The 24205-nt window shown below is 38.3% G+C and overlaps 1 protein-coding gene across 3 annotated transcripts in view; it reads left to right on the forward strand.

The window, feature by feature from the left end:
- Positions 1-24205, forward strand: part of LOC102799165 (polyprenol dehydrogenase) — a 55996-nt gene that overhangs the window by 20135 nt on the left and 11656 nt on the right. For all 3 annotated transcript variants that reach the window (XM_087829797.1, XM_087829795.1, XM_087829796.1), the window contains exons 3-4: positions 8438-8506; positions 23746-23847. In XM_087829797.1, the coding sequence (XP_087685923.1) occupies positions 8438-8506; positions 23746-23847 (171 nt within the window). The remainder of the gene's footprint in view (positions 1-8437; positions 8507-23745; positions 23848-24205) is intronic.

Below are 24205 nucleotides of genomic sequence, written 5' to 3' on the forward strand. Positions count from 1 at the left end.
ACGGTAACTTTATTTTATAAACAGTTAACATCGCCAAAATTTAGGAGTAATTAGTCATTACAAGAAGTGTTTGTGAACTAAAAATCATGACTGTGGGATGCTGTTTGTCTGTAATTTGGACAGCCCAGCGCGTGGTCCCGACTCAGGGAAAACAAATTCTGCAGGGGAGACCTACCTAGCCAAAGGGAAGATATGGTTCACCATATTTTCTAGTCTTTGGCTTGGAAGGAAGCTGGTTTGGAAACAAATTTGGTGATGCTTCATCTTCTGCTTTGCGTTTGTGTGGGAGTCCCGTCAAAAACCTCTCCATTATGCTGGCAGTGTCCAAGCATTCTTTTTAAAAAAAAAAAAAAAAATCATACCATGACACCCCCCCCCCCCACAATGGCTCTGAAGACGTTTGCACTAGTTCAGAGTTTTTCTGACTATGGAGCACAAGAAAGGCAGCTAACTCAAGTGATGAAATAGTGTTCTGTCTATACTTAACAGACCAATTTTAAATAGTACTTTTAGGCACTTTGTTAGTAGCAGCCATTCTCATTTCTTTAATTGAAATCATGAAAAAATGCCAAAGATAACTGTTTCACAAGCATAAAACAGTATTTTTGCAACAAGGCAATTCGCAAAAAATCTTTAGCCAAAAACTTGGCATATTTTGGCATGGACTTCACTGTGTTCTTAAATAAAATTTGTAAACTGCGCAAGTTGAGGACAGATGGAAAAAATGGCAGTCCTTAAAAGGTATTTAAAGCAGATAAACTGTTTATGAAAATCATGTCTCAAGACCTGAAACAGGAACTGAGAGATTAGTTCAGTTCATCTACTCTTTGCTGAAGCCTCATCAGAAATGGTCTCAGTGGAAGGATGGCTGTCAAGAAGCTATTCTTAAGCAGGGAAACAGGGAGAAAAGGCTGACGTATACTAAATTACACAAAAACTACAGGACCAAAAAAACAATAAGTGAGTTTTATGGAGTATTAAATCTATATTTTACATTTTCTGGTTTAAATTGTCATCAGTACATATGAAGGAGGTCAGGAGGGATGTCCAACTGTCAATGTCTACAGTCATCGGTAAAACACAGTGGAGATGCTGTTATGGTTTAAGGCTGCATTTCAGCTGTGGTGTTCGAGATCTTTTTAAAATATATCTAATTATAAATATAGGAAAGACTTCGATCATCTGGAAATGGTCAGATTAGCAGCTGCTTTATTTTTCATCATAATTATGATCCCAAACAGACTATCAATGTGGAACACGGATATCTGCATAGAAAAAAATACAATGGAACACTATAAGTCATGGTTTGGAATCCAGAGCCTGGACCTCAACATTATTGAAGCAGTGTGGGAATATCTTGACAGAATGTTATGGGGTTCGATTTCAACTCACTCTTCAAAGACTGGTCATAGATCATGAAATTATTTAGTTGAATTGGTGCTTTTTTCTTTCTTTTTTACATTTAAAACCTATATTAGGTGCCGAAGTTAAACACATTTGAGATGCCGTGCACAGAACAGCAAAATCTTCCAGGGTGAGACTACATTTTCTATTCTGTCCACGAGTTTAAAAACTTTGAAGAAAACTCTGCTTTATTCATTCAGAGTGTATAGCGCAAAGTCAATGTCAGAGTATCCTTGGAGACAGTTTGAGCAGAACATAAATTAGATGTGAGCACCATGTGTGTGGGATTACACTCACAAAATCAATCATACCAGAACTCGGATAAGTGTCTGTTGTAGTCCCAGACAATCCTATGTGTACCGAAGTTGATCCCACAGCTGATGACTCTGAGTGTATCTCCATTTCAAATATGCCAACTATTTGAGGTAATTCATGAAGTGAGAGTATTTATGGTAAAGTGGATCCCTCTCTAGTTATGTAGAGGATGCATATTTCAGGTGGAGTAGTAGCATAGTATCTGTGTGAAGCCAGTTAATGGCTTAAGCCTTTGACCTGTCAAACACCGGAGTTGGGTATTAAAAGCATGCACTTGTGCTTAAAATACAAAAACACTAGGTATTGGATTAAAATGATGCGGTCCAGAGCATTTTTTAAGATAAGATAATGAAATTTAAATTAATCTGTGCCATGGAAGACTTTGCTTCTTGGAAAGGTTTTTATAATTTCTTTATAGTTGGAGGAGGTGGTTGAAACGGATGAACGAAATATATCGAATAGAATAACTGACTAAAGCAGACTGAAGGTTTTGATACCACTGTGCCGGTAACAAAGACAAAATCTGGCTCATACGTAGCACATGATGCACAAATCAGTTTGCAGGTTAAACAAATAAAATATTTTACTCTGTCTCCCCAAGTACGCTCATTCCCAACTACTAATTTGCCTGAACTGCAGCTCAGAATAACAGTTTCGTACCCCAGGATTGGATGCAGCCTCTGTACTGTGAGCCATTTTACAGTCTCTCATTTTAAAGACACCTATCCTACCTTTAAGTGAGAAATCCCTTTGTGATTGGCTGTTACTCACTAGCAGAAGGTTTGAATAGCAGGTTAGTGGAGCCACTTGAATTGCCGCTTAAATCCAGAGCTGTCTGCCTGAGGTGACATATTAAGGTTAATCCTTAAAAACTTGGAAACTGTTTAGTCCTTTGTTTCTTAGTTCCTTTTGTCATCTCCCCTGTACTAAGCCTCCCTGGTTCGTGTGTCTACCTGTCATGCTTCATGTCTGTGTGGTTCTTGTTATCAGGTTTGCATCATGTCTAAGTCTCCATGTTTCCTGTTTTACTTTGAAAGAGTCTGGTGTTCCTTGCTTATTGTATTTAGTTTCACTTCCCCTGTCCTGTCATTAGCTTCATGTGTGTCAGCTGTTCTCCCTCATGTGTTTCCACTTCCCCTAATCATCCCTGTGGGTATTTAGGCTACGTCTACACGTACCTGGGTATTTTTGAAAACACAAATTTTTCTATGCGTTTGCACCTTTTGTCCACACGTAAACGGCATTTTTGGTCACTGAAAACGGAGTTTTTATAAACTCCAGCCAGGGTGGATATCTTTGAAAACTCCGTTTTTGCATTTACGTGTGGACAAGAAAAACGGAGAAAACGCAGCGTCAAAGGTGTCCGCATTTTTTGGCGTCACACTGTGCGCCACGTTATTGTTTCGGTGAAATAAATTTCTACAATACTATTACTGTTAATTGTACTCTCTGCAGTGTTTAAATGCTTACATATACACACACAGTTACTGTCCCTCCACACATACGACTCGGTTCTGCTTCTATGCCCCAGCTTTGTTTACTTTTTCCCACAGAGGCTTCTAGACTTCTGATTGGTCAACATTTCTGCACGGTTAGGAATATATCGCCACCTGTTGCTTTGGCATGTTCCTAGCAGCGTTTTCCTTCATTTCTGCCTTTACGTGTGGACGGGATTATTTTTTAAAACGAAAACGGAAAATCTCCGTTTTCAAAAATACCCGTGTACGTGTGGACGTAGCCTCATGCTGTGTCCCAATTCAGGGTCTGCACGCTTTAAGTACGCATTTTAAATGCAATTACGTCACCGCCACGCGACGACGGCTGTCCCAATTCGAAGTGTATTTCAAATGCATACTCCAAATGCGCCGTCGATTTCCCCAAATATCAAGCGTGGTCCGGTGCACGCTTCGTGGTCCTATATATCCCACAATTCATAGCGCGGCGGTGGGTGTGGATAATTTTGCCGCAAAATACAGCAGAAGGGAGCGGCCAAGAGTGAACTGTCAAAAGTAAGTATTGAATATGACGTCACTTATTTATGTGCGAATGTTTAATAACGAAGAACATTAAAACATTGCTGTTGGCCACATGTGGCAAAGTTGTGTGACACTAGTGATGTTTGTACTTTCAGCGTTAACTTAGTTGTAAAGCCTTACAACTATATATATATATATATCTATATACATATATATATATATAATCTGACAATAACTATAATATTGGCCATATTATATTTACATTACCACAGTGAGATGATTTTAGTCTCATGAACAACATTAGCTAATTGTTATTTACTAACTACTCTTGAAATAACTGTTCAGTACAGAAATGAAGCCCAACATTCATGTTTTACAGTCCCGTGGTTTCAGCCTCAGATACTCAACTAATCAAAGTGATGTCATGGCAAAAATGAATGACCAACAAAACATTTTTTCTCCTTCATTTCTGTCAAACAAAGCTGTTTGTAACGTTTCTCGCGGTTAGTATCATGGTTGCTAGGCAACCTGAACAGCGCGACGAAGGCTAGACCGTCCCATTTCAGAAGCCTCTCACTTCCGCACTTCTCGTACTTATAGTACGCACCGTACGTAGTACGCGTAGTGCGTGTACTTCAAGCGTGCAGACCCTGAATTGGGACACAGCTTCAGTCTCTGTGTTTCAGTCAGTCTTTGTCGCGTCGTCTGTGTAACCTTCCCAGTTATGGCTCGTCATAGTCGTCACAGTTCTCATAGTCACAGTCATAGAATTAGTTTTGGAAGTTTCATAGCTTTGTCACAGTTTCATAGTCTCGTATAGTGTCCAGTGTCATAGGTTTTCACAGTCAGTTTAGTTGTCTTGCCAGCACTCGTCTTAGCATTTGTTTTGTCTTCTGTTCAGCCATAATAAAGGCTCACCTTTTGTTACAGTCATGTCACATCTCCTTGTCTGTGTCTGCTCTTGGGTGCTGCTCTAACTAACACACCGGCGCACCGTGCCGTGACAGAGCTTTGGCTAACAAGTATTTTTAGTTTATGCTGTGATTAAGCGTCTGTACATCCATTTCCAATTCATAAAAATTGCAACTTCTTCTAGAGTATTGGTTAGAATTTCATCAAACTTGTTGCTATCCAGATTATCCTCCATATTGTCTCTGAGATTTACAAAGTGGACCATAATTTTTATTAAGTTTGACCCAAATTGAGTGACTGAGCCCATAAACTCAGCAGAAAAGGTGTCAGAAAGCTGTTTTTCTATACAGTTCTATAGGATGACAAGTCTGTATAACCACAGGTGTTGCTCCTTAGAGGCCATTAAATAAATTACAGATTTAAAGCACTTCCACATTGGTTTCACTTTTCAGACCCAGACTCTATGTCCATCTTTTATAATGTTTATGGGGAAAACACAACAGGTCCCCATGCGTGCATGAGATTGTCAGTAGTTGGCAGTTTACGGTTAACTATTATTCCAGGTCTTGCTCAGTTTATCCATTTGTTGAGTTGCAGCAAGAATATGTCTGTGAATTAATTAGGTTACTTTTTCAACACTCATCCCAAAATATTTAGTAGGCAAACTATTTCCTTGGGGCACGTATTTTAATCAGTAGCTATTTTAAAGAAGAGCTTTGTCCAGAAGCAGTTGTGAAGAGATGTGTATTCAATTATATGCAGCGTTCTTAGGGAGTGTTGGCAAATGGGCAGAGAAGCCTGCTAGAGGGGCACTAGTGCGTTTGAAAAAAAAATCTGTTTGTGTGAGATCAGGCTGTTCCTGTCTTGAATGTGAGTGTTTGTGTGAGCCATGTGGCACGTCACTCAGAGAAGCTGCATCCTTCAGCCCTGCCTGAACAGCGGTGCATCAGGGTAAATGATGCTGTGCCCTTGAAAAGGTCTACGTGATAATCCAAGATAAGTGTGTCTATGTGTGTGAGCAAAGCGGAAATGAGCGTGTGCAAATAGGCTATTTGTGTGTACAAGTTTGTGCGTGTGCGTGTCTAGTCATGCGGCTTGTATGTCAATATGCGGCAAGTCCTGACATTTGACAAATGGAAACCAGCGTATGTTCACAGTGTTTTGTTGATCAATATTTTGTCAATAGACTAATCAATTAAGCAACTAATTATTGGCACTGAGAGTATAATTGTGTCTTTGTCCTTTTATTTGTCAGAGCCTGTGCTCGTGCAACTAACTGGGCTTTGGAATGATTTATTTTAAAAAAATATTGAGTCAGTGAATTACACCAGCTTCATGTTTCTCTTCTTTGTGTGATTTGCTTACACTTTCTATTTTAGTTCTTTCTTTATTACCTAACAAAGAGAAGTCGTTCATTTATATGCAAATGTCCTCAAACAGCAAATCTATCCCGAGTCTGCATCAGTGACTGCATTTTTTATTCTTCAGAACATTTACTTGTGTTAAGCATATCTTGTGTACTACATCTAACGATAGCAACAGTCATCTTTTTAACACCGTGGAAATTGAATTGAGCTGAATGACAGGACATTAAATTCCTTAATTAATGTTCAGCATAGGGTGTGTGGTAAATTATTTTTATGAAAGAGCTGTTAAAGCCCCTTGCTCCTGTTGCACTGTGAAAGGAAAATGACTTTAAAGACTGCTATGATAGGAGCATATCAGAGACTTTTTCACTGTGAGAACTGGTGTATTAAAATGATATTGTTCATATGGGGATACTATATTTATTACAATGATCTTAGAAGGCAGCGCATGATATGTATCTCTCTGCATACTTTGTCTTGTGCTGCTGGAGCATGTAAATTAATCTGAACAATACATTCAATATGGAAACAAAATAGAGAGCTGTGGATCAGTGTGTTTAAAGGTCTTGTGTTTATGAGTTTATAACTCAGATCTGATGTTGTAGATGGTATTACACGTCATTTTCAGTTGTAACTGAGCACTGTATGAATGTCATTTTCCCCCCACCAAGTACAATAAAACGGATGCTTAACAAATTTATTAGACCAGCTGTCATAGAACAAGAAAACACAAATATTTTCAAAGAAAGAAATATTCAGAACACAAAATGACAAGGGGTGCAACGATACACAAAATTCACTGTTCGGTTCGGTTCGATACTTTGGTGTCACAGTTCATTGTCATTTATTAAAATTATAAATATATATTTTAACTCAAAAGTACAGTTTTTAAATTTAATGTTGCTGAAACAACAAAGTAATAAAAAAATAAATCTACCTGATCGAGAAATCCCTCGCCACAACACGGCAAATCTCCGTTAACGAGCTACCGCGGATCGCCCCATGCGTGGGGCTGGACAACGTCAACACGTTAACAAGTTAACTGCGCTAACGCACTAGTTCCAACCCATGTAATTGAGCATTGCGTGGCACATCCAACATACTGTTTTACTTTTGTCCATGATGCGCTTAACTTCAGGGTCATACTTCACATGAAAACCAAAATAGTTCCAAAGGTCAGATCTGAATGAGGGTGGGGGAGGTTCAATTTGCCATGTTGCAACGAGCTTAGCTTCTGTCTTGCTAGCTTGCGCTGCGCTCAGTGGATCTGCGCTCGACAGTGCAGCCTAGGCGGATAAGTCGAACGCAGATCCACTGAGCTCTCAACACAGACAGAATCGTCAGAAGAAAAGTTGATAAAATAAATTTAAAAATTTGTATTGTTCGATACATATGCGTACCGAACGGAAAGCACTGTATCGAACGGTTCAATATCGACACGAGTATCGTTGCACCCCTAAAAATGACGTGATTGTTTATCAGGCAAATAACAAACCCAGTTTTCATTTTTTGCTTAAATTTGAGGAAGACTGGAATTCTCTGACAAGTCAGATATTAGTCAAGCATAACATTCATATACTAAAACTAATTTTGGTGTTCAGGAATGCAAGTAAATTACTGTAATTTGGCATCTTAAGCAAAAAATAATAATATGCATCACTATATTTTCTGCTATTTTTTGTAAAACACTGAATTGGAAAATTCCTGGATAACAAGAATGAGGAGCTTGTGCATCCTGGTTGATAAATCATTGCAGAAACATTGTAGAAACTTTGGGGCAGCTGTCGTATAAATATTATATTGGATTGTGGTCTAATAAATTCCTTAAGCACCATATTTTACCCATTTATTTTGCTTCTACCAAATAGCTTTTTAAAATATGCGGCACTCTGATATTTCTTCGGATATTTTTGGGATCAAAATACTTATTATTATAAAAGTGTGCTCCCCACTTTCCTGTCAGGCTATGCTTCCTGGATCCAGTGATGGTGCAAAAAAGTATCTTTTGACTGATTTCATATTCAGAATTTTGCTGTTTAACTTTACAAGCATTAAAAGATTTTAGCCAAAGAAAAATCACATTTTTTAAGGTAATTTTTCTTTGGCTAAAATCTCTTTGGTGAAGTGTCCTCATATAGCTTGTTTGAAGTTAGATGGTACTTTCATAATAACTCTAACTTTTAATAATATTGTACTTTCTTTACAGGCTTGCATTTAAAGTCTTTACTGAAAAAGTAAATGTATTGAATCAGAAGCTTTGTTAATATTCCTAATTCCTGAAGGGCTAAATTTTTGCACTGAGTGTTTTTCCATTCGAATAACCTTTCTTGGAAATGTGTTTTTATAAGATGAAAGACTGACAAAAAAAGAAAACCTGTATTTTTTTTTTTTATAAAAAGCTTCCAAGGTCTCATCATATATTGTATTCATTTGTGTGTTTGTGTGTGTTTCCTTCTCTTTGAGGCGGGAGAGATGAGCAGGAGGGTCTTGCAGCTGTCAGAAGGATCTGTGAACACTACAAAGAGGCCAAAGGTAACATTGCAAACATTAAACGCATGCACACGCAGGCAGACACACGCATGCGTATGCACAAATGCTGTTGTTTTAGCAAGCCGCTGTTTGAAGATAAAGGAAAGAGCTGCTGTAGTCTGCCCCGTAGGCTTTTTTCCAGTTTTTACCAAACATACACACATGATTTCACAGTTGCAGGTAAATCTGAACACACACAACCACACATACATACAGTGTCAGGAGTGTTGTAGATCCACTGTAACGAACATGAGGAGGAAAATGATGCAAAAGGATGTGAAGATAATGATAAAAAAGTGCTAAATCATTAGCTGTACCAGCTTTTTTCTAAATAAAATAGGAAAAAAGAATCAGGAGGTGGAAGAAGATGGGAAACACAGAGGGGGTGATGAAAATGGGAAGAGACAAATGATAGTAGAGATTTATCACTTCATCGACAACAGCTTACAGGGTTCTCTTTTTAAATCCCATCTTGAGAAATTGATTCGGCTGACCTTCACATCACCGTAAATTCCACTATAGTGCCGTGACTAAGAAGACTGTACGAAATAGCCTTGAGATTTTACCACCTCGTAAGGTGCGTCAGTTACTGTTTTATTAAAGAGGTGTTCCACACTTGCAAAATCAGGTTTTAGATACTGGCTGTAATATTTGGGGCATACTAGAGCTACTTATGTTTTCCTTTATAAATGTACAGTTTTTTAATATTTTTTATTAAAAAAAATCTTCTTAAAAACTAAAACAATGTAGTCATTTTACTTGTTTTTGGATCCAGAACGTGTGTGGTAGTGCCACATTTGTCCAAAGCTATTAAAAACACTTTGGGTTAGCTACACCATTACACTGTGTAATGATACTGTATGTTCAAATGTTTCCAGTTTTTCCAATACCTGATGATTGATGATACGTTCATGCTTATTTGCTGCACTTACTGTGAGTTTTAAGCTTTTGGGACCTTGAGCTAGCAGAAGAAAGCTGTACGCTGTTTGTCCTGTCAACAACAAACTTTATAGGATTTGTATAAAAATACATTTACAGGTTTATCCGGTGTTTCTTCATTTATTCTTGAGAAGCTTCTAAGGTAAATCGTAAACACTTTGTAGAAGACATGGACATGTAGCACATGAAAACTAATATTAAAACCGTGCCCATACATGAAACGATGCCACAACGAGACACCATAGAAAGTAAATGACATTCCACTAAATAACTGCTGGTGACGGGAAATGGGCCAGTAATTCCAGGCAAGCAATTGAAACAAGTCGTAACAATGCGAATGAAGAATTTTGCTGTTTGATTTATGATCTGGCAGTAAATACATTAGAGGGTTACCTAGGCAACCAGACCCTGGATTGCCTGCAAACGGCCGGCCTTCAGTTGCAAAGCAATAAGCGTGTGTGCAGGTGAAAATGTCCTTTTTGTCAGATTCCAATGGGTAAAACACTTTTTTAGACATACTGTTGTAAATTGTTATTCATGATGACCATGAAATATGGTACAGTATTTAGAGGTAATGCTTCCAGTTGGGAAGGGGGATCTGGTTTATCTTGCTTGGCCTTGCACTGAAGAGCAACAGAAGGCTGGTTGACTGGGTCCCTGCTTGTGTGTAAGTGGCTGTCAGGTACAGAGACAGCGGCCATGTAGCCGGTGTCATTAAAGTCGATTTCCCGGGACGGAGCCGTGGTGGAATTGATTACTTCTTTTGTAATTGGCAGGCACTGAAGCATAGGGGACAAGGGGGTGTCTGTAGCCAGATGCTTATGCACTGAATGAGAATGTGCTGATTGTGTATGCGTATGTGTGTGTGTGTGTTTGAGACTATTTGAATGAGACAGTAATGGATTCTCATTAGTATGTGAGGCAGGAGCTTTAAACATCTCTGTCCAAACGCCCTTTGGCATCCTTCCCAGCGTGTGTACATTTGTCTGTTATGAGAAATGGGAGACAGCTCATAATACATAGGCTGTGGAGGTGATTCTCTAACTGGGGACTTGGCTAGACAAGTCCAGGTCCCTTAGGGTGTTTCAAGGTGTCACGAGTGGCAAAGTGTTTTATTTCACAATCTCAATGTAGAGCACTGCGCAAAAGTCTTGAGCCACCCTTCATTACTTTATATTTTGCTTCCAAGGAGACAGATTTTTCTTGTATTTTAAAAAAAACTGTTCTTCAGGCTTTTTGACATTGGCTACTTTTTCACTCATTTTCCGTGCAGTCCCTGCACCTAATTCTCAGAGGATTTTTTTGTTTGTTTGTTAAGCCACTTAACACTTACTTTGTTACTAGCAGCCTGTCACATAAACACATAGTTTCTTCAGTTGAATCTAACGAAAAATGGCAAAACATAGTTGGACAGGCTTAAATTTGTATTTTTGCACAATGTGACCAACGGGATAATTCCTTAAGAGCTATTTGCTGAAAACTTGTCATGTCTTGGCATCATGTGTACTATGTCCTTAAAAAATATCAGGAAACTGGACAAATGGATGTAAAAAGAAGATGTGGCAGGCCTAAAACATTTTCTACAGCACGTGAACAATATTTCAAAGTCTTGTGCTTAGGAAAAAAGCAGTTTGCACTTCAGTTGATCCATCTATTGTTTGCTGAAGACTCATCAAAAATGGTCTTAGTGGGAGAATGGCTTTTAAGAAGCCATTTGTAAAGAAAAGTAACAGGAAGAAATGGCTGAGGTGTAAATCCAAAATCTTTGGTTCAAATTGTCGTCAGTATGAACAGAGGAGGTCAGGAGAGAGAGGTACAACAGTGAGGATGTGCGTCATCTGCAAAACACGGTGGAGGGTCTGTCGTGGGGTGGGGCTGTGGTTATTTAGTCTGTGGTGTTAGGGATCCTCCATCCATCTATATAAATGGAACAATATCAGTCAAGGATTGCCTACAAGAGTTCAAGTTTTCTATAAATCTCAATAAATCATTGTATATTTTTCCAATTTTCCTATAAAAATATAAAGAAATGATGAGTGGCTCAAGATTTTTGCACATTATTGTAGAATTACTTTATGCGCTCAGATTTTATATATAGATATATAATGTAATTGACCGTTTAAAAAGCAGTTTTTATGGGGGTGTGGTGAGCAATCTTTTTCATGTTACACTATATTCCTGTTACACAAAAAGCACCCTAAATGTAGATAACACATTCTGGTTGTTAATCCATTTTTTAGAACACTGAAACAATTCTACTGAAGAAACGGGTTTCCATAAATGACAGTATATTATAGGTCAGTCCATCCATTTTCTACGACTTACTGGGTACGGATTCTGAGGGGAGCAGTCTGAGCAGAGATGTCCAGATCTTTCTCTCCCTGGCCACTGCCTCCAGCTCTTCTGGGGGGATATTAAAATGTTCCAATTCTGGCTGAGAGACATAATCTCCCAGGCGTTTCATGGGTCTGCTCCAGATTCTCCTCTTGGTTAGATATACGCAAAACACCTCGCCTAGGTGGCACCCAGAGGCATCCTGGCCAAATGCCCAAACCACCTCAACAGGCTTCTTTCAATGCAAAGGAGCAGTGGCCCTACTCTAAGTCCCTCCTGGATGACTGAGCTCCTCATCCTACCTCTAAAGGGAGTGCCCAGACCACTTCACAGGAAGCTTGTTTCTGCTGCTTATATCTGCAGTGTCATTTATTTGGTTACTACGTGCCATTGGTGGGCAAAGGTGAGGGTGGGAATGTAGTAGATCAACCCGACTGATTACCAAATCATCTGTAAAAAGCAAACGTGAGTCTAAGACCATCAAAAAATGCATTGTAGGAATTTTGGTTGCGTCTAGAAATTCTGCCATAAACAAGTTTGACTTGTTGCCGGCAATACAAACCAGGCTCTGACTGTGAGCGATTGTAACAATGGGCATGATACTTCATACTTCAGAGAAATCCACCAGAGGACACCCTGAGGGATATAGTTAAATGCTTTCAAGTCTACAAAATACTTGTAGAGTGGCTTGGCAAATTACCACACACCCTCAAGTATACTTAAGAGGTTAAAGAGCTGGCCCAGTGTTCCACGACCAAGACGAAAAAAGCATTGTTCTTCAGTAAAGTTTATGTATTATTAACTGTCTACTCTTTTGAAAAGTGTCACACAGCCTCAGGACCATGCATTTCACTATTCAGTGATGTTATTCGAGTGTTTGTAAGCTGAGGGATTTTTAACATTTGTTTTAATGTGTAAAGGTGTTTTTGGTCTATTGGGAATCATGTAGCAGTACATTGTGCACTCTAAAGAGGTAATGTCCCAAGGAAACCTCTAGCAAAATCCTGTGAAATATGCTAATGATTTTGGACTGCACCTGGGCGCGAGACAATGAAGCTTAGAGGGTTTTACTTTAAATTATGAACATGCGCGCACACACACACTGGGAGATGCAGGGTATTTCGGTGTTTTGCCACAGGCAGTGCTGTCTGCCCACTAACTTTAGTCACGGTGCACTTGAAAGTAACACATTGTGCCTCAAACCAAAGGCCTAGATTAGCAGTGTGAAACAGGGGAACCTATGTGTGTTTGTCTGTCTGCTTAGCACACATTCAAATTTCTTCCAGCTTAGGCAACGCAGCTGCTGCCTTCTTACAAAAAACATTGTTGTTTTACCTAAGCTCTTTAACTCTAAACACAATTTAAGTGCAATGGGATGTTCATACAAGGTTGACCTTGTTAGTGCGCGTTTGTACCTCAGGGATTGTTACGTGGTTATAAGTGTGATATTGTGAATAATTTTGAACAGCAATTAGTTTTGAGCATTTCTGTGATTTCTTTTTTGGTCCGTGTGAAACTGACACACAGTAGCCACATATTCACATTTACAGCTGTCTTGAAAAGCAACGTCCCATTAGCGCTGCACGCTGGACTCGACCAGCCAGCCTCCTCTCTCCTACATCAGCCGAATAAAAACGTCTGTGGAAGAGCTAAGACTGGCAGGCTGCCCAGTCCTAATACTCTTGAATTTCACTTTGTTGTTTATCAGATTTAAAGTCAAACTATTTATATTTCCCCCACTGGGTCCCGTAAGATGTATCCTTCGGGGAAGATAGTTCATTTATCCTTTTAGTCAGAAAATATTCTTGATGGGTAGAGCTGATTGGTTAGAAACTCAAGGGAATTTATGACTATACTATACTGTGGTATATTAAGAACAAAATATTTTAAATAAATAATGAAACTAATGAGTGCAATGCAAAAATAAGGCTTTTCATGTCAAGGTATTTACTGTCACCTTTAAAGCATTGAGTAATGCAAGATCTCCGGCATGTTGACAAGCAGAAGAGAAATTTAATGTGTTTGCCACTGATGCATTTTAATATCAGATTTAGGTGTAATCCAGCTTAATCAAATCTACTGTAGTCAAAATCGGGACACAAGATGCATGTTAGAGCCAGGTGGAAAGGGAGGATTTGGGGTAAGAGAAACAGGTTGTCCTGACATAATTTTTTTCTTTTTCACTGTGTTGTTCTTTTAGAGTTGTTTGGCCAAGAAACTGAATGAAAAATCACAATTAAGAATATGCTTGGGAATGGAGGGAGGTTTACTGTGATACTGCAAGTTGGGCATGAGGTGACTCACATAATCATTACCTGCCTATCATGATTTAGACTGGAATTAGTGTTTGTAGGATATATGTATATATATATACACACACATTTCTGCAATGTTTTGCAGAAAAATGGCAACCAGAACCCCCAGATCCTCTATATTGTCCTGGATTGATATGACAATGCAATTTAGCCACTCCAGACATACTGTGTTGACTGTAGCTTTGTAGCAGAGCATGTCAGAATAAAATTTGAATGGACATTTCTATTGCATGCCTAGCCTACACATTCTAATCACAGTTGGAGCACAATAGATCAGACAGGATTAATTAGAGCAAAATCACTTTGTTTGGAGCAGCTAGCCTAATAATATTCATGTTAAATGAAAGCATAAGAAATTTTTGGATGTTTTTAATTCACTTACTAATTTTTTGTCTCCTTTCCAGTATAAGTTTAAGTTAAACTGAACAGCTTTTCAATTGCTTTTCATGATTTGATTCAGGCTAAATCAATAGTATAAACACTGTTTTTGTTTTCTGTATTAGTCTCTTAAAATATACAATGTTAGTTTTAGGTTTTAGGTACAAATTCTCTTAGATTCTCTGTATACTGGTGTCACAAGCTACTTGTAATCTACATTAACCACAAGCCACATGAAGATAGTGCTTCCTTCAGCTGTTTGCAATTACTACAGACACTCCAAAGAACAAGCACCTTTTGTTTCAGTTTTTTGTGTTGCTGATGTAATTTTCTGATAGTGGTAAGCTAGTGCTACGGACCCAACCTTCACTTTTAGGGATTGGGCCCTTTGGAGTAATTTAGAGTGTTGTTAAAGGTAAGAGCTGCGAGTGAAGAAAACGTCTGATGTGTCAGACCACAGATATGCCCTGTGCACCCTGTCTTTGCTGTTCCTAGAACAGCTCTTCGAGAGATATCTCAGATGTTATTCCTGGAATCTACTGGAGCTCCTCTCTCAGTTTGGGAATCACAGTGACCACTGTAGCCTTCACCTTCCCGATCTGCAGTAGCTGCTCTGGCTCATCCCTTGGTATTTCTCAAGCTACTCATGTTCATTCTTCCTGATGTTGCTATCGCTTAATATTGCTAAATATATATGTCTATAACAGATATGGAGATATATTGATAGCGTGTGTCCAAACAACAGCATGAATCACATTACCTTTACAAATTAACCTACATTTTGAGGAGGCAGCCTGCTTTTCTCAAATACATGTAGGTCAGGCATATACCTCATTTTCAGTCCAATTTGGATCCATTAGGCTCAACATTTTTTTTCCTGGTTTGTTTGTTTGTTGGCTGATATGACCATTATAGTGATGGGTGGTAAAAAAAAATGCTTTGAATTTCCCTTTAATTTTGTAATTTTAGATTACGCTCATCCCAAAATAAATACATAAAATCGCAAAAAATATAATTAGCATAAAAAAGCATCTCTGCTAAACAGTTGTTTTTTGTTTTTTTTAGTAAGAGCAGGTTGTGTTTGTAAAAACCAGAGGTGGAAAGAGTACTAAAATATTTTACTCAAGTAAAAGTACTATTACTTTGCTGAAATTTTACTCAAGTACAAGTAAAATTACCTGTCTAAAGTAAAAGTAAAAAGTAGCTCATTTAAAATGTACTCAGTTTTGTCAGCAGGAGGACAGCCTCTTCTGAGTAGTGCAAAAAAGACAATGGGATAAATCTCAAAGTAGTAGTTGTTTTTTAATTAAAAGAAAAACTTTACAAATTAAAGTGCAGTGGCAGTTAAACTGCAAGTCTATACATCAAAATGGATAATGGTCACCAAACCAACCAACCAAACTGTCAAAACCATATATTTATTTTACATGTGTTCTAAACTGTCAAATAAGAGAACAAGTACTGAATTGAGCTGTACGGCAGCTACTATAAAAATGTGTTTTAATTTTTTAAACTTGGCCCTGCTCTGTTAATTTTGAGGAGCAATTCAATTCAATTCAATTCAATAAAACTTTACTGATCCTGAAGGTTGACCCCGAAGGAAATTGGGTTAAGGCTGCCGACCTTTGCCAGCGCCATCTTACCCTCTGACCATACATACATTCCACAAACATCACATGGGGAATACAGGTCAGAGAGGTATAACAATGGAAAATGCACAACATGAGGAAAGATAAGGAGAAAAAAATAACTCCCCCCAGACTGAGCTCCAACAGGGAGATCAGTTTGAGAACAGAAAAAAACACCTCTGCACATAGCACATGTTATTCTTTTGCCTGCAGTGTGAACATGTGTGGGTTAAGTAAGAAAGTAGCCGCTTCTGTCTTCTGTCTAATTTAACTATTTTTTTTAAAATAAATGATTATTATTAACAAACAGGAAGTAAACACATTTTCTTTTGACAATTTACCAATCCAGTAAAAAAAAAATTTTAAGTTGTGTGGACAACAACGTGCCTCGTAGGGAAATTACTCCTCTGCATTTAACCCATTCACCCAGTGAAGCAGTGGGCAGCCACCAATGCAACGCCCGGGGAGCAGTGTGTAGGGACAGTACCTTGCTCAGGGGTACCTCAGGGTAGCTGTTCAGTGGAGTCGAACCCCCGACCTTCCGATCATGGGGCAACCACTCTACCTACTGAGCTATCCCTGCCCCTTGTCTTTATGTCTTTACTTAATGTGATTAACTTGAGCACAGCCTTTTTGCTAAAATAAATGTACAAGTTTCATTTAACTTATCTCTACATACTTGCGCAGGTTTGATGTGGAATTTTTAAAAGCTGCTAACTCGGTCTCTCTGGGCAAACACAGCTTACACTGCATAATAAAGCTGTTGCCTTTCTTGCACTTGAAGCCGAAATGGTCCCTTAAATATGGCCAGGGGTTCACATCTTCTTCGAGTTCAGGGTCTGCAGAATTTGACGGGGTTTCTTTTTTCGCTGGATCCGTACCACCAATGTCAGACTCCATCTTTATCGTGACCCAACGCCAATTTGTTCTACTACCCATCATTCCCTGCAGTATTTCCGAAGCGCAATGTTGTTGTTTTTTTGTTTGTTTGTTCTTTTAACTTACTCAGTAACGGGTGTGATTGAAAATGTAGCGAAGTACAATACTTTTTAAAAAAATATACTTAAGTAAAGGTAAAATTACTGACTTGAAAAAGGACTTTAAAAAGTACAAATACACAAAAAAACTACTCAATTACAGTAACGCAAGTAAATGTAATTCGTTACTTTCCACCTTTGGTAAAAACTGAGGAAGTTCAGTTTAAAATGTTACCAAAGGACTTTCAATCAGAAAGGGTTTTATTTTTTTCGGTAGCTCTTATGCTACTGTAGTTACTCTGATTGTGCACTGATGTGGCAGAACCCATTTCTAATCACATTTAGTGTTCAAAATTACAGACACAGTTGTGCCTTTCCATCCACTTGGGACTCTAAGAGCAGCTGGTTGAGATGAAAAGGGGGAAAGGGAAGGTCACAGTTTACAAGCTTTAAAAGCAGCGTTAGAAATGGCTGCATGAAACCATCCTTTGACTTTTGTTCCCCTTAAGACTTCAATTCATAAATGTGAAACCTAACGTTCAAGGGTCGTTGTGTGTTTTTTGTAGGCAAAAATGAAGCATAGTACAAATGTGTTACTGTTTGTATGAAACTAATTGTAAGTAATGCCTTCATCTTGTTTCAGAACTATTTTATATGCAGATATAAATTATTTATGGGGTTTTTTAAAGTTACAGTAATTCTTGGCTGTGAATAACTAGAAGTCAGCTGTTATTATTATCTTTTACTTATTTACACTTGTGCTTTCCCTGCTGTAACATGTGGAAATGTCTTTATTTTAAAAAGGTCTGAGATTGTGATTTAAGGCATTTTGTCACATTTAAAATCAGCATTAAAATTACTTTACTAATTATTTTAGACCTGCCTGTGTCAGCTTTGGCAGCTTTTACTAGAACTGAGTCCTGTCATCGTCTTCCAACCTTATTCTCATAGCAAAGTTGACTGTTTTCAATACTTTTTGGTTTTTAATTATGCACATGCACCAATTCTGCACCAGTGTCATGCTATATGACCAGCTCGCTGTATGGCCACATGCTCGTCCGTTTAGATAACTGAGGCAATCTCATTAAACTGAAAATAGAAGTACTGTAGAGCAGCAGTTTTAGTGAGTTAATCCAAAAGAAAAGATTAAAATGAGGGACAATTTTATACTTTGAAATTGCAAATTACATTAATGGAACGGATAAGAGACTAAATTATGCAAAGCCAGAAAATGTAGAGATAAAATATAGATTATCTGCATTGAATAAATATTCTAATTTTAGAATACAGTAATGTACAATGTACCTCCACCTGTAAAAAGTAAAACTTCATCTAATTTAAATTACAGTGTTGTCACCTTGAAAGACAGGGTCGTTTCAATGTCCACCTGTGTACCACTTCTGCTGCTCCTACTACATTTGAATAACTCTCTGGATGTCCCAATCTTACTGCTTGTACTTGATTACCATATATGTTCTGTTCCACTGTGTAAAATTGCCAAGGAAGAGGATTAAGATTTGGGAGTCAAATCCAGCAAGCAGGAACTCATATGCTGTTTGTTTTTGGCCAGACGTGGTGCTGTGTATTATGGCAATGCCGCCAAAAGGACATTGTTTAGGAGCCTTGTGGGTTTTTTCGGCTGCCAGCTTGCAAACCTAAGCCGCGCTGCCGTGTTCTTTTTAGAGAGAAGAGGCTTTGTTCTGGGAACTCTTCCAAACAAGCTGCACTTGTTCAGTCTTTTTTTACGTCAACTGTCATGAACTTTAACATTTAACAACTAACTGAGGCCTGTATAGTCCGTCCACTCACTGAAAGATTGTTTTGACAGAGCTGAATACTTCAGACCAGCAAACTGCCAAAACTCAGCCGGTCAGTTGATCAGTTAATCAAATATGGAAGTAGTAAGGGTAAACTTAGTTTTTCACATGATTACATAGAGTCCTGTGAAAGCTTTTTACCCCACAGCTGTAGTTTAGTTCAACAAAGAAGTCATGTTTGCTCTGCACAAGTACAGGTCGATAGTGAAACGGCACAGGGAGACATCCCTGAAGGGCAAAGAGAGTGAATTTAAACCAGGTAAGGTGTTTGCTTTTCATAGGCAGAATCACAAACCTTGGTAATCGCTCTTCATGGAGGACTTTCATGGTTATTTTCATGACTTTTTGCTCAGAAACAAACTGTTACGTCATCTTTTCTTGATTTATTTATTATCTTTGTCATCTACTATTCAGGATTAATACAAAATTAACAACCACTTTATTATCTCACTAAAACCACTTTACTTAGTTTGGTTCCTCCACATTTGACAAGTTGCAGCTCATTTAAGATAAACAGTGAATGAGTCAGTGAGTAGATCCGGTACAACGCCTCCAAAGGTTTTTCATCGCGTCATGTTTTAAGACATAAAATACAATCACAGTGTTGAGCGATTGAGCCAAGGAGCCTGAGTGTTAAAGAAAATCCTGGGGTGCAGGCCCACGCATGATCAATGGCATTTCACTCCCAGTGGGCTTTCTAAATACGACTGGGTTTTCTGAAAGGGCTCAGTCTCGAGAGGCCCCATTAAAGATGACAAGAGAGGACTGACGGGTATGGCACTCACACAGACATACGTACACACACAATTCTCCTGCAACACGTGCACCTGTTTTCAGGTGCGCATAAGCACACACTCTTACTAAGTCAAATTTGTGCTCACGGTCACTCTGATGCACACACCGGGTTTGTTCTTATTATTTTCTCTTCCTTTCTTTCTTTTTTTTTCTCTCAGACACACACAGTCAGCAGGAGGTGAGTAGCGTGGCTTGGAGATAAGACTGCTATCAGACCTTCATCAGGAACAGCTGCACTCTCATCTGTCTCAGCAGCCCTTTTCTTTATCAGTTCCATCAACTCGTCCTCCCTGTGCTCTCTCTGTCCTCCTCCTGTCTTTGTCCATTATATTTGAGACGTTAGAGGCTTACTTGAGTTCTAAAGGAAACACTATATTATTTTACAGATATTTGAAAGGCACAAGGCTTTACTTTGAATTGAGGGATATAATTTGACAGTGCTATTAAAAAATGCAAGGCCAAACCATGTGAATAATCCTGAGGCTTCATGCAGCTTGAGTCTTGCTTGTCAGAATGTGTAAGCTTCTACTTTCAAATTCTCACTGTAATCATAGGCTTATATATCTTATATATCTCAAGATATGATAAAAACACAATCTGTCCTTAGCTAGTCTTAAAATCAGATCAATACAACCTCAAATGAAGTATAAAAGACGGCCTGTTACACCATGTCATGATTTATTTATTATCTAACCCCGATTCTGTTTCCATCCAAATTAAGAAGGTAAGTAGCAGCCAGGCGCTTCTAATCAGATGCACTTAATTAATTGATGAGCAGAAAATGTGATCACCTCGATGAAAGAAGATGTTTTACTATTTTGCTCATCTGCTGTCTGCTATGGTGGGAGCTTAAAAATCTTATAAACGCCTGCAAACCTCAATGACATAAAACAGCGTTGTAAAGTCCAGAAAACAATGACCTTAAGTTATTGCTGCTAAAGATGTTAACTTAGTTTTTCCACACACTGCTTCTGCATTTTGGCTTAGTTTGTTCAAATGAATGACACACAGTAATATGCCATGTGTTAAGGTTAGGTATTTACCTAAAATAAAGACCTGCTAAGGACGACATATTTCCTGATAATTTTGCATTAATACCTTAAAATTAATAGAGGGTCATTTTTTAAAATTTACATTTACATTATTACATATTAATGACACAAAGATAAAAAAGAGACATGATGGATTCCACTGGCAACAAAAAATGCAAAACAATTTCAGCCATGTAGAGTTATGGGTTTGCAGATTGCACAGAGTAAAAAAAACAATAATGTGATGGGAGCACTAGTATATATTACTTTGCTATAAGAGTAATGTATTCGTTTTTGTGTATATTTTGGGTGTCACCTTTCTGTGATCAACTCATTTCTCTGTTGCTTTAAGCCAGTGAACCCAAAATAGGATTTCTGTTTTAGCATTTAATAGAACAGGATTGTTTACTTTTCAAGAATATTTCCCATCTAGAAGTGCTGAGAAATGCACACAGAGGATGTTAGAGGGTTAAAGAACAATTTGAAACATTTCTTGCTGGAATGAGATTTCAATTTGCTGCTGAAGATTAGAAGTGAGTCAGCAGTCGTGTCTGCAGTGGGAAGGTCATTCTACAAATGTAGAGTCTGTAAAAAAGAAGAAAGTTTATTTATTTTTTTGTTTTCGCACCATTAAATGAAGCAGAAGCACCACAAAAACGGGGAAAGACAACATAAAACTGTTCCCGATAAACAAGAGAAGTGACCACTAGGGGTCACTTCTATATTACCCACCATTAAAACGGTATTACTATACAGAGATTTTGCACTATTCAATACATTGCATGACAGTCATATATGCCTCATTATGGTATCTGTTCAAGTGCAGAATAAAAAGCAGTAGAACTTTTAATCAGGGCAGTTAAATGGCTTCTTTAGCCTGAAGAGATTCTTGAATGCATATTTGATGAACATTTTCATGGTACTGTGCAGATCAAAACAGCTCATGTGGCATTTTGATGTTGATGGTGGTGGAGAGTGTTGTCTAATATATTTCAAATTGTCCTGCATAGTGTTCACTTGGGTTGAGACCTGTGGGCTTTCAAAGCCATATCATACATTTGACATTTTTTTCGTAATCAACACGTTCAATGACCTTTAATACCCCGTGGAATATATTGTCATCCTGGGAAAAAAATGATCCTTCTCCCATCAGAATAGAAGGCTTCAGCATGGGAGAAAGGTGATCAGTCAGAACAGATTTGTATTGATTTCCCTCTAAAGGACAAGTGGACCTAAACTGTGCAAGCAAAATACCCCTCACAGCATAGCAGAGCCACAAGATGCTCTCATTGGAGGGGCTCTTGTTCCTTTAATTTGTCACCAGTCTGTAACTATTTTACAATAAAACCTGCAGCACCTTGGGTATCTCAGTGGTTTAGTTAAGGTGTGATGTCCAGTGTTGGTCAAGTTACTTGAAAAAAGTAATCAGTAACTAATTACTGATTACTTCCCCCAAAAAGTAATCCCGTTACTTTACTGATTACTTATTTTCAAAAGTAATTAATTACTTAGTTACTTAGTTACTTAGTTACTTTTTAGAAACACGATTTACAACCTGAACAGGTGATAAAGCGATAGATCTTTCAGCCCAATTCTACTTTTTCTGCATAATCCATCATACAAAATGTAATCAAATGGAAAAGTCCCTTTTTAAAACTTGTTTTATTAGTTTTAATCTTTTAACTTTATGCATCAAGCAAATATTTAATTATATGCAACATTCTCTGACAGGAAGAAATTTGTTTAATATTTAAACCTATTTTCTACACATTATTTATATATATATATATATATATATATATATATATATATATTTGTGTTTACACTCACTCTTTCAAATAGATGCAAGTAAAACACAGCAGAAAATAAATAAAATCAAAGACTAGCGGTCCTGTTGCTCTATTTTCACCTGTAAAGCAGGAGTGGGGTAGGCGGAGGTTTACCCTGGTACAGGTGTGCCACAGCGGTCAGTGGAAGGATACGGCAGTTTCTCTGTGAGTTTCCCATTACGTCGTTGTGCACTCGGTGCTTGCTCGGAAGTTTAGGGGGTTTTTTTGCTGTAAAAAGAAGTTTTCTTCCCACGCACAACGGACACTAATGTTTTTGTCACTTTTAATGGAATCAAACTCAAAATAAGGTCAGTACTTCCACGCTTTAAACGCTGCACGCTCATACTCTCTCCCGCACTCGATATATGATCCATTGTTGATCTGCACACAGCTGTTGTCACTAACTTCGCACTGGCTTATGTCACTGTCATGAGACATACTTGCAAAAAATCACGGTTTTAGTTACGCAGTAACGCAGCGTTCCTACGGGAAAGTAACGGTAGTCTAATTACCGTTTTTGCAATAGTAATCCCTTACTTTACTCGTTACTTGAAAAAAGTAATCGGATTACAGTAACACGTTACTTGTAACGCATTACTGCCCATCTCTGGTGATGTCACAGGTTTGTTACCTGGCTGGCCATTTAATAAGGGATACTGAGGGAGCTTTGTGTTTGAAGCCACAGAGCTTTGACCGTGGAAAAAGTAGGTCTCGTTGATCAAACCCCAAACAGAATGACATATCCCTTTTTGATGAACAGATTTGAGAATTTTATTATTATTTTATTACTTAAAATTTTATATATTCCAGGAAAGCTCGGTTTGTCAAGCTTTTTTAAATCAGTGTTGCTGTGAGCGTGCAGACACTTACTAAAGCCAGCAGTCCCCCTTCATGTTCTGATGAGACAAGCTGCAGACCAGTGATCTCTTACCTGTGTCTTATCACATATTAGATCTGATATAACAATGTGCTGAGCTTTGATGGAGTTCTGGTGGGAATATTAGGTTTGTTATAATGTGATGGAGCAATGGAAGTGCTGTTAGTGTTGCAGTGTATGAATCTACCAAGCCCGCTGGAGAAGATGATTAATACACTCTTTGATGTCTTACCGGCAAAGTGTCGTGGAGGATTAATCCATTTATAATGGCTCTGATGCGCGTGTGTGTGTGTGTGTGTGTGTGTGTGTGTGTCCATTGCAGTGGAGTTCAAGAAACTGGACTTGGCTTCATTGCAGTCTGTACGTCAGTTCGCCCAGAGCTTCAGAGAACGGGACCTGCCGCTAAATATTTTGGTCAATAATGGTGAGTCTTTGTGTTCTGTCCTTGTGTTCTGTGAGCGTGCAGCCGGACTCTGCTCAAAGTTTATCAAATATTTATTGAGAGAAGTAGAAAGCCTCTGCGCAGCTGTGTAATTTCAACGCAGTCGCCTGGCTGAATTTAAAGGGAGTTTGAGAATTAAACACAGATCCAGTCACACTGCGAAATGTTCTGCACGCATCCTTGGATACTGTATATACTAAGCTCAAGTATTCCCTCATTGAAAACAGCTGTCATGTTCCAGGTGTGTCTGATTAAACTGAAATGAATGTAACTTTGGACTATTAATGATATAAGCCATATTTGATATTGATAGAACTATTTTTTAAACCCTCAACAGCTC

The sequence above is a fragment of the Neolamprologus brichardi genome, chromosome 16, assembly GCF_056152115.1.
Source record: "Neolamprologus brichardi isolate AB-2024 chromosome 16, ASM5615211v1, whole genome shotgun sequence".
Classification (NCBI taxonomy): Eukaryota; Metazoa; Chordata; class Actinopteri; order Cichliformes; family Cichlidae; genus Neolamprologus; species Neolamprologus brichardi.